Genomic DNA, 12,066 nt, shown 5'->3' with positions numbered 1-12,066 from the left:
CTTAAAAATAATATACATGTTATTTCTATTGCGTTCTTAATTTTCGGATATTTTTTTATGTGGCGTTGTACCTATTGGCTTTATTAATTATAACGGAAACTGGTCAAATTATTGGCTGAAAATATTTTTACTACATCCTTTGGTAAAAAAAAAAAATAAATACGAACATTATGTATTTTTTTCCTTAGATATTTCGTGAGAAAATGTCTTTGATAAAAGAACGAACGTCTTTTGGCTGTTTTTAACAAAATGTCTTGGTATAATTTTGAAATTTCATTCAGACCAAGAAACGCACATACATATATACGTGAGCGGTCGGCGCCTCCATGGACCATGGACACACTCATCCCTCGGGTGGGGTTCTGTTTATTGTTAAGAGATTCAAAAACATACCGTCGTAGACGTTATAAAATGATGTTCTTGGAATTCGTTTTTTTTTTTTTGTTAGAGATGACTGGGCGTGTACGTCCGAGATTCACCTGTAACCGAAAAACGGCCCTTGTGATATATACTCCATAGAAATACCTGTACACAAGTGTTTTCTTGCGACCGCTTATTATGTATGTTATCCTTTACTTTGGTTTTGAACTACTAAAAGAAGCTGCAAGGTGCGAGTCTTAACGGTTATTTCCTATACAAATGCACGCTATCCTTGTTTGATGTTTGTTTCCACGTATAACACGAAGGCCACCAGTAAAATATAACTGCGTAGTACCCATGCTCTACAAAAAGAACTATTTACACATCAGTTTTTTTAAAAAAAGCATAAAAATTGGTTCCCTCGTTCGGTTTGTAAAATATGGTTTCTACTGCTGACAAAAGCGCGGGAAAACAAAACACCCCATGTCTCACGCTAGTAAGTACAAGTGTTTCTGATATTGTTTGAACGTGTAGGTACATACAAAATTTGTTCACAACACAATTACCAAACGTCATTTGTAATTTATTTTCATTAGGGGTGGGACCTCAAAAATTTAAGTTTTTACCGAAAAACCGTTAGTCTATTGTCAAGTCATTTATAAAAGTATTATAACTATTAATTTTAAGTAAATACAATTAGTAATGTAACGTAATTAATATTTGTACTGAAAAATGTACTAAAAAGTTTTAACTGAATGATTTAAAATTCCAATAATTTGAATTTTAACGATTTTTTTCTCTTAGTATTTTTTTAAAACGATGTTCTTTTTATATATTTATTTTTAGACGTATTTTTATAAAGTATTACAAATTACAATTATCAATCCTTAAAATAAATAGGTACAATCTATCAGTTTTTGTAAATCAGGATAATGAAAGCTTCGCCCCTAATTAATATTTATATATATGGGTACATTTATTAAGGAGTAAAGTATAGGCAATATTTCGATAGAATAAGTCATTAATCATTATTAAATATTAATACATATTCTATATTAACACAGTAAAATTAAATCCTTATTGATATTTTATAATATTAATTTTACAACGCAGTTGTTAGGATTCTTTAAATAAAAACATGTGGAGATTCACTTTTATAAGAAATTGAACAGTTTGTGTATGACTGTTTATCTATATAGGTTTATACAGGGTCGTATTTATGCACAGACTATCCAGGCTGCAACCTATGCCTGCACCACAAAAAAACAGTTTAAGATTGTTAATTTGAAATAAAAATCTTGTTTGTTTGGCATGGTGTATGAAATAAAATGAATTTTTGATTACTATTTAATGGTTGTCGACGGCTTCTGTTATCTACAATATTAATACATTAATAATTGTTTCTCACTTAGCTCATCTGGTTTTAATAAGTCATTTATTTGTTGAGAATTAAAATTGCTCTAAAATGCGATTCATGCAGGGTCATTTTTAAAACATTTTCGGGGGAGGGCCCCTAGACCCTTCTTCTAATGATGGGACATGGGTCTATATCCGCCAACAAGACCTGAATTCTATACGAAATTAAAGAGCTGGTCGTTATCTAAATTTCGCGTTTTTTGATAAAGTTGTTATAAACTTAGCTATAAGAAATTTGTTTTACTTTAATTTGCATTAAATTATAGGTTATCAGAAATCGTTCACGTCAAAATGTAGTTAAAATCTTAATCTTTATCATTTTGTATGGATGTGTAACTCCGTTGTAACTTTATTTGATATATTATAAATATAAAATCTGGTATAAAAATGTATATTTAATACGTTTAACGTAAATTATTATTTTTAACACGTTAGCTGCAGGGACTTCAGTTCGATTATTTGGGAATCACTTGAACTGGGACAGGCGTCACAACAACACATGACACTCAGTGCTAATGTGCTAAACACAATATTTATAACGGACAATTTTTGAATTTAATATCCAATAAGCAATAGTTAAAAAGCATTAACCGTTTTATGCAGGGGTTTTTGTACATTAAATAAAAAACGTGAATACATGTGTGAGTAATATTAGTTGATTGTTGAGTAAACTATAAAAAAATGTTCAGTTGTTGCGAACATTTATTTGGATACTAATCATACCATAAAATCAGTAAAATTGCTTAAAAATGTAATTAATTCAAAATAACTTAATACTAGGGAAGCAAAAAAACCATTTCGCAAAAAAGGAATTTTTTAGTTTTTCCTTGTAGCTTGTACCTTTCATATTATTATCATGTTAACTTTCGATTGGCAGTTGACACGAAATTTTAAATAGATAATATGATAACGCTTATCATTATTTGATAAGAACCAAATTATGATAATAATTGATAACTGAATTTGCCGGAAATGACTTCTTTGTAAGTCATAACTGATAACTAAACAATTCATTCGATCGTCAATTGACCCTTATTAATTTATTCCTAGACGTTACGAACCGGAGTTATACTTGTTCGTGAAACGCCCATTTACTCTTGTTAACCTGTTAATTATTCTACAAATTTTTACACAAACGCTACCATAGGTATATCAAAGTTATTGACAAACTTAAATATAATGAAAAAAATTGCAATTTTCGGTGGTACCGGTATGACGGGCCTGTGTACTGTGGAGGCTGCTTTAAAACAAGGTACATTTTAGGCTGTTAATCTTATATTCAAGTAATTGCTTTTTGCATGTCATATAATATTCGAATACCGTTTTAGTAAAACAAATCTATTTTTATTTGTCAATATTTGTATATGATGGTTTTTTTAGGTCTCGAAGTCAGAGCTCTTTTGAGAGATCCATCTCGTTTGCCGGAATCTCTTAGAAATCAAGTAGAAGTATTTACGGGTGACGTTTTAGTAAAAGAGGATGTCGACAAGGTCATTGAAGGGAGAGACGCAGTTGTCGTAACATTAGGCACAAGAAATGATCTCAGTTTAGTATATATTATTTTAACAATGTGTTATATATTTCTTACTTAAAAACGGTTGTTTCTGTAATTTAATGTTGTTTATAGGCCCTACTACGATAATGTCGGATGGACTGAAAAACATCTTGTCTGCTATGGAGAACAAAAACGTGAAAACTATCTCAGTTTGCTTATCAAGTAATTCAATTATTAATTTAACATTGTATTTAGTAATGTGTCTAATGGAAAATTGTATTTTAGCATTTTTATTTTATGATAAGCCAAAAGTACCAGCAATGTTTCACGGTATTAACGATGACCACGAACGTATGTTGCATTTACTTCAAGCGACAGAAGGTCTTAATTGGATAGCCGTCATGCCACCACATATAGGGGACACTCCGTCCGGCGATTATAATGTAGAAATTGGTTCATCACCTGGTCGAGCTATATCAAAATTTGATCTAGCTAAATTCATGATAGAATGTTTGTCTAAACCGGAATATTATAAACAAAGAATGGGATTGGCGACTAAAGTACCAGTCCCGTAAGAGTTATGAAATTTTTAATAACTATCTTTAATTTAGCAGAGTACACCGTTAAATTGATTACTTGTAAAAACCAACATATTATTTTAATTTGAAATCAAAATCTTAAAATACAATTTATTATATATTTGTATTACTGCATAATTATTGTACACATGCTATTAAGATTCAAGGAATAATATGTAAACAAAGGCGTTGGATTTATTTTCCCTTCTTCTTTTTTTTGAATTGTCCTTTTCGGTGTTGTAATCGAGGTGCATTTTCATTGGGTTGAACTTGGGTGTTCTGAGTTTTAGGCTGTGCAGCAATATTTTTGATGTTACTGAAAATTAGATAGTTAATTATTAACAAACCAATTATTAATATGACACAATTTGTATAATAATCTATATTTTAGTTATCAGTTTTTATTGCTAAAATAAATAAATATTAACTATCTAGCGAGCAATTATATTTTTATTGAAATTACAGATACATAATAGGCATATTGTAGAATTTCATCTAAATTGTTAATTAAGTATACTTAATTTTAATAAGATATAATTAACAGAATAATCAATTTTTTCTTTAAAAAAAAAAACACCGAAGATTAAAACTAAAAATTCATCCAAACGTCAGATTTTTAATGAAGTCTAGTAAATAGTAATATAATACAATACTTACTATTTTTCACTAGCATCGACGCTAGCGCCTTGTGTTCCTTTGCCAATACCAGTGTCCTTGTTCCTTCTGTCTTTCTTTTTACGGTAGCCAGTACGCTCGTGTCTCGGTAACCAACGTTCTGGGTTAGGTGGAATTTCTGGATTGAAGTTTTTCGGTAGTATAACTTTCCTTTTCTTTTTGCGCTTTTTCTCCACTTCTGCTTTATTCAACCTGTTTATACAAATTTAAATTGAATTTGTCTAGAAATTTCCCCAGAAGAAGCAGCGGGCTATAATTTATATTACCCAGCAAAGTCTGGTTTTTGAGTTGACTTCTTAATCAATTTGGATCCCATCATCCAATTAGTGTTTTCGAGTACATCTATATCGGCATCTTGTAGATCGAGCGGTGGAAGTTTCTTACTATATTTTTGAGCTTCTTCTGGATCAAACTGTCATTCAAATTTAAATTTAATGTTAAATTTATATTAAGTATTTACAAATTAATAATTATGAACTACAAGTAACTAGTTTATTTCAGTGTTTGGAATTAACACGTTATTTTTACTGAACGAGTTCTTAAACGCAATTACAAACTAATTATAAGAACGTTTTACCGGACGCCTTCAGTTTTTGGTCGAATGTGAATAACTTTCTACTCATTTATCTAAAATTCATTGTCATTGAAGAAAAAAAAAATATATTTTCTTATAACTTGAAATGTTTTAATAATACCTGAACAACATTTTTGAAACTTGAAATATGGTTTAAAAAAAAATGTGGACATTTACAATATTATGTAAATGTATATTATTTTATTGTGATTTTAAAAAATGTATTAGCACCTATATAGACAGAAAAAATAGTCTAGAAAGGTCATCACTTGGATAGTTAAGGATATAGAATGCGAAACATACTATGAATTAAAAAGAATAGTAGAGAAGAGTGAAGAATGGAAAATTGCTGCTAACCTGCCCCAGGGCTGTACCTAAATAATATAATATGAACATTAAGAATTTTTTATTATAACAAATGTATGAGACTAAAAATTATATATATAATAATACTACTAAAAAAACTAATGTAAATTATAAGATCCTACCAAAATGATTTACTGTTTTTTCCCAAAGCTCTTATGTTTTTCATAGCTATTTGAAAGCTATTTTTATTCAAAATAATAATAAAAAATACTTTTTTATTATCTTTGATATTTTCTTACCAATTGATAACATTTTCAAGTTTAAACTTATAATCGTTTGTTAATTTGATTATTCTTAAAAAGTGAATAAACGCGTTTATTTTTGTTACAAATGTGATTGTGAGCACAAAGTTTACATAAATTTTGTAAGAAAAAACCTCGAACACGTTATTAGTTTATTTTAGCATTAAATGTGAATGCAAACAAGTTCATCTAAAAGTGTACATTTCAAACACTATACTTGCTTCTTATTTTGAACAGAGTATAGTTAAGTTTTAATAGTGCAATATCTATTTATAATATACATATTTCTATGTATAATAATAAATATACATATTTAAAAAATAATTAACACAACAATATCTAACCTGAGCATAAGCGATAATGAGTTGAGCTAAAAACTTTTTATTAGACGGATTTAATTCCAACAGATGTGATAAACGCTTTGCTGCTTCTTTGGGATCTTGTTCACGTAAATGAAGTTTGGCCAGTTGTTTTAACAAAATGGTTACTTTTGAATTATCGACCTATAATAATACGAACCTTATATACACAATAAACTGTTTTCATTACACTCGAAAATTAAAAACCATTACCTCTTTTTGACTGTACCAAGATAGAGTTTCATTGAATAAATCAGTAGCAGCCTTAAAATTTCCAAGATTCAAGTACAAAGTCACTAGAGTACTGACAATTCCCAGTTTATATTTTAGCTCACCGAGATTTTCAAGTAATGTACACGCTTCCTTCAGATTATTCTAAAATCAACAAAATCACATTAATATTATCAATTAAAAATGTAAAAAAAACATTAATAAGACCATAATGTTCTTATGGTCTTTAAGGCTCATTATACAAAAAAAGGCAAATTTATACAAAAAACAATTATTTATATTATTTTAAATATTATAATTCCGAACCCAATATTTTCATTGAACAATTAAAAAATCATTTAACAAATATACTACTTAATTTACTTTGGTAAGTCATACTAGTTTTTGGTAAAAGGTCACCTGGCTATATTTTATACCTTATTCATAATTTCATGATATGTTTTAAACATAACATAAAATAAATCTGTCAAGTAATTTTTAAATTGTTCAATAATAGACAAATTGTGTCTATGTTAAGAACATCTACATTCTAGCCAGATTAAATTATTTCACAAATTAATAATCATCTAATTCTATGTTAAGTTATTCTAGTTGCAAGGTTTGATCACAACATTTCAAATTTCAGATTTTGTAAAATTATGAAATACGTGTTTTAAATACAAAAATATTTTCTATTTAGCACCATACTTGTGTGAGTAACAATTTGACAGCTGTTAAGGTGCAATTGAGCTTTTCAGATGGCTGTTTTTGTTGATAAATGAATTTTTTCAATATATCAATTGCTTCAGTACCCTTATTTTGACGCCATAACATAACTGCTCTGATTAATACAATATTTTCTATAACGTCGGGATACTTTTTTTCAATGTCGTCACACATTTTAGTGCACTGCTCAAACTATATTAAAAACATAAAAACGTTACATATAAGGTTTAATGTGTAGGTACCATAATTAGTTTGCTAAACATTTTTATTTTACTTGATTAGTAATTAGTGCAAAACGACAATGGTTCAAATGGATTTTTTTCAATTGCCATGTGTTTAACTTTTGAGTTAGTTCATCTGACAAAGTTGACTTGAGTTTTTTTTTAGAATCAAAGACATTGTGTTCACGATTGAGTACAACCAAATTATTAGAAGCAATGGCCAAAGATCCAACATCTTTTGGTTTGTTCTTCAACACTTCAGTATATTCAGTTTGAGCTTCTTTATCGTGCCCCAAGTTTTGCAGACAATAAGCGGCTTGAACTCTGAAAGTTAACAATGCTCAATATAATAATGAATTCCAATTCATCAAATCATGAAGTTAATCGTTAATAATGTTAACTAAGTCAACAATTTAATTTAGTTGTAAAATAAAATAACTAATAAAAAATATTAAAATAATTATTCAATAATAAATGGTGATAACAGCAAATAATAGGTTCTGTCCATCATTACTGTCAACTATTAAAAGTACCCTAACACCTACAGCAACAGTATTTTGCCACTCCCCACAACTAGATTTCCCTTATATCCGTCATTATGTTAAGATTAGCGTTCCCTTATCCGCTCTTAAGAACTTAATAAAAACCAGTAACTATCAAGCCAAAACGTTATACTACACCATTATATTTTAAAATCAATACAAATTTGAAAAACACTTCAAAATTTCAACTTATGTTAGTGCCTCATGTAATACTTGTGTTTTTAAAGCATAATTCTTTAGCAAGCGCCATAATTATTTTTCTATGCATTACTTTATAGCTGTTAGTTCTTCTTGAATTTCTTCTTCGGTAGCTTCCTCTTCTTCCAAAGTGTTTCTACACGATTTAGCGGCTTGTTCAAGTAAATCCTGGGCTTTTGCTATATCTCCTCTTTCAATCAATACGCAAGCCACATTGTACATAAACTCGTATGTATTATCTTGTTTTACTGTCGGGACATCATACTTTTTCTAAATAATGAAATAAAAATTGGAATTTATTTAATATAAATTACATATTTAGTTTAAAAAAAAACAAAATAGCATACCTCTCCTAATTTAGACAACTGAGAAATAACAGCAGTGAGATTAGTCTCCCTTTCATTATTGAAACTATCTTTACTCTGTTTGATAATGTCACGATACAAATCAAAACACTCACGATACCTTAAATTAATAATTCGGAAATATAACAACTGGATTTTATGTTATAACTGGAGTAGCTGATAAACCAAAATTACTTTTCTAATTTGTACAAAATTTGCGCTTTCAACTCTTTAAAACTCTCTGTTAAATTGGTCTCTTCATTAATTATGTTTAACGCTTGCTCAGGACGATTTAATCGATACAAACAGTACGCTTTTTCAAACGTAAATGGCCTACAAAATGGGAAAACAATTTTAAGAAAATAAATTTAGATACTTAATTTTTAAAAACACTTACTGGACTGTTTCGTGTTTAAGAATAAAATCAAAAGCATCTTGAATTTGATTTAAATGAATCAAACTAACAACTTTAGACTGTATTAGCGATAACTCCTCTGGAAACTGTGGTATATCTGAAAACAAACAATGTTTAAATTTAACAAATTGTTATTAAATATCTATTTATTAAAAGGGACCCAGTTTTATAATTTTCTATTAGAAACAAAAAAATTGGTTTAACTGTTAACTATCATTTGAGACCCATAATCATGATTTTGTTATAGTAACACAGCTTTATAATCTTCTTTTCATTAGATTGAACTGACTATTTTAAAATGTTATAAGTCAATAGTGATGGCGGTTTCTTTTCATTTGACGATTTCTCACTTAATAAACAGCCGCCTGTGATCAAATGTTGAACAGCAATTGCTAAACACTCTAAACCGAAACGGCTACTTATAGTAAAACATTTGAAACTTTTTTTCACAGACATTAAATAATGAATAAACAAGTAGTTAAACAATTGTTGGTGTTATTGAAAAAATATTAAAAATAAGCATAGGCCTTATCAATAAATAAATAGCTAATAAATTACTTAAATTGTTTAACATTATCATCATAAAAACAAAAAATAAAAATAAATGAAATCATTACGTTTTTCAACAAGTTTTATTATCCTTTTATATTCTTCAGCTAAAGCTAATTTTTCAATGTCTGAAAACACTGAGTTCAAAAGTGAAGACTTAGACATGGCTGGTAGGTAGTTCTCGGAATATCCTTGATTTCAAATTGAGATGAAAATACTTAATTTAATGTTTTTTTTAAATTAAAAAAAATCATTATAAAATGATAAATCAACAAAAATACATTTTCTAATTGACTTTCAGCAGAAAATAAGAAATAAAAGACGAAGTGAAAGCCATCAATAAAAACGAGTTATCAAGAGTATTTATGAGTTGTTACTTTTATCAGTCTAATTATTGATGACGTCTTATCACGTCATCCGTTTATAAATTAACCTAGTATACCGTGGTTGTGGTAACAAAGAAAATATAATATTTAAAAATCAAAACACTTTTTAGAGACTTTTTTTAAGAATTTCTGTAGACAATAGTCATTAATCAATAGTAATTACATAATCATATAACTCATTAGTTTAGTTTAAGTATTTATTAATATTCGGTGTGTTTTTCAACTTCGAATTGATAACATCTATAACCTTTTTTGTAATAACAAGATAGACTACATTTAAGAGAATGTTAGGAGTTAGGTATAGGCAATTTTTTGCAAAATCTTAATTTAAAGCTTTAATTGTAATGTGTAATTATTAGTTTAGTAATTGGAACATTTTTATGGTAATTAATTTATTTTTCGGACTATCACATCATCTTTGACAACGATTTTGAAAACATTTGAAAATATGAACACACCTACACAACAGAATTTGTATACGGAAACTACTTTTAACTTGATAAATAAAAAAAATTTACCTCTTCCCTTTTGAAGTCGAAAAAATACCCAAAAAATGTACACATCTGTACATAATCATAAGATTACGGCACGATATATTTTTTTATTTCTCACACATGTGTGATATGTTCTTTAGATATAACAAAACTACCGATTGATAACACCCTAAAAAACGCTCTCTCCTGTTTTATGAATAGCGAAAAGCAAAATATATTTCTTTATTTCGCATTTTTAGGTGTAGCTTTAGAACTGATGGCTTGAACATTTGAGATTAATGATTAGATTACTAAATTAAGATTTTGCGAATAATTGCCACTACTACATTTTTTATTAAAATGGCGGGGTGTGTCCTCTGAGACGCTACCCCCCACCCCACCGGGTTTTGGGTGAAAAACTTAAAATATGATTATAAACAAAACATAATAAAAATAGTTATATAATAATAATTGTATAATAAAAGTATTGTTACGATTTTTGTTGATATTTAATATTTTTTCGTGTATTGACAGAGTGCTCTATTTAAAAGATACATTATTTTGTGTAAAATAACTCCACTGTGTTCCCTTTATATGTTCATTTCACTGTTCTGGCTTTTTATTATTTACTTTTATTTAAACTGATTTTAATTACTATTTACTTTTGATGATCTGGAGAAAAGAGGCGAACAAAGTCAGCTTGTAAATGTGATTGTCTTTCGTGAAGATTTGTGTTTTTAGAAGAATACTAATTATCATTGATATTTTTTTTGACCACTAACAGTTTTCATATATTTTAAAAATATAAATACTTCCTTGTTTGATCCCTCCAAATGAGCCTCTTTCGATGACTTAAGTTATTAATTGCAGTTACTTTTACAGTGGTTTTAGTGCTTCTCTCATTTAAACAAAAAAGTTGTGTTCGATCCTTAAAACTGTTAACTGAATGCATTATCCCAACGATTCCAAAGCGATCCAGCTGATGCTTTTGTTCACGAGGCCTATTTGGGGCGTGTAGGTTTGGTTGTCTATACTACAGGAGTAATAGGTGGCCACGGCGTTTTCTTACATAGCAATACTTTTTCTTCGAAAGGTTCTCAGAATACTTTCAAGGAATTTATACGCTTAAAACTAGTTAAAGGAATGTTGATTAAGGTGGTCGAAGGGATTAAACGCTCCGTCGGTTTAATTGATTTTTTTTTAAGTCGTGCGCCGTGCGTTAAAGTTAGGCTATTTAATTAAGTCGGGTTTCTTCCTGTAAAACAAATGATACAGAACAAAAATTAAAACAGTTTATGTTTAGTTCATTAGTTTACTTCGATTTTATTAGGTACTTATTACAAAAAAAAAATCATCATTAATAAATAATAAGGTAAAAAACAAAAACAAGTATACATATACATAATAGTAATGCATTAACTATTTTTATAAAATGCACATGTGTATATTATAATGTTATCATATTCGGAACATACACACATAATATTAGCTTAATATGGTTTTAAGAGTTTATAGTAAGTAAACAACTTTGATTAATATATTGTATAAATGTAATAGTTAAAGAATCGCTAACAAAAAGTATTAATTAAATGCCCCGGGCCCTTTCCTATTAGATTTTTAAAGTAAAAAAAAAACATTCATTATATTAGGAAGTACTATACATATTTTAACTTGATATTCATAAATTATAATAATATTGATTTGGGAAAATCGCTTAAAACATTTTTTTCAGCTTTTTGTCCCAAATTAAGTTCTAAATAATATAATATTATTGCATCAACCAAATTATTACTACTAAATAAACATGGTAAAACAATGAGCAAACAGTTAACAAAATAAAAAATATAACGGAGAGGGATACATTACTTTAACACAAATGTTGAATAAAATTAAGTCAGTCTTCTGAAAAAAAAACTTTGCGCAATATAAAAAAACGT

The 12,066-nt window shown here is 28.3% G+C and overlaps 2 protein-coding genes across 2 annotated transcripts; one reads left to right on the top strand and one right to left on the bottom strand.

The window, feature by feature from the left end:
• The first annotated feature begins 2,752 nt into the window (after positions 1–2,752).
• LOC126833512 (flavin reductase (NADPH)) lies at positions 2,753–3,987 on the top strand. Its single transcript, XM_050564904.1, has 4 exons — positions 2,753–3,028; positions 3,157–3,321; positions 3,404–3,493; positions 3,557–3,987. The coding sequence occupies exons 1-4, from the start codon at positions 2,956–2,958 to the stop codon at positions 3,844–3,846; spliced, it is 618 nt and encodes a 205-aa protein (XP_050420861.1). The 5' UTR covers positions 2,753–2,955; the 3' UTR covers positions 3,847–3,987.
• LOC126833508 (signal recognition particle subunit SRP72) lies at positions 3,904–9,618 on the bottom strand. Its single transcript, XM_050564897.1, has 12 exons — positions 9,339–9,618; positions 8,704–8,818; positions 8,502–8,639; positions 8,310–8,427; positions 8,036–8,232; positions 7,276–7,546; positions 6,984–7,193; positions 6,279–6,440; positions 6,051–6,209; positions 4,791–4,936; positions 4,507–4,716; positions 3,904–4,165 (listed from the first exon to the last, which is right to left on the bottom strand). Exons 1-12 carry the CDS (start codon positions 9,433–9,435, stop codon positions 4,045–4,047), a joined length of 1,944 nt encoding a protein of 647 aa, XP_050420854.1. The 5' UTR covers positions 9,436–9,618; the 3' UTR covers positions 3,904–4,044.
• Positions 9,619–12,066: the final 2,448 nt, after the last annotated feature.

Source organism: Adelges cooleyi, unplaced genomic scaffold, assembly GCF_023614345.1.
Source record: "Adelges cooleyi isolate 19-005CV unplaced genomic scaffold, UGA_ACOO_1.1 ACOO_flye_CR_arks_rails_tigmint_CR_PRNA_2, whole genome shotgun sequence".
Lineage (NCBI taxonomy): Eukaryota > Metazoa > Arthropoda > Insecta > Hemiptera > Adelgidae > Adelges > Adelges cooleyi.
Note: the sequence above shows the minus strand (reverse complement) of the source record. Positions and strands in the feature narration are given on the sequence as shown.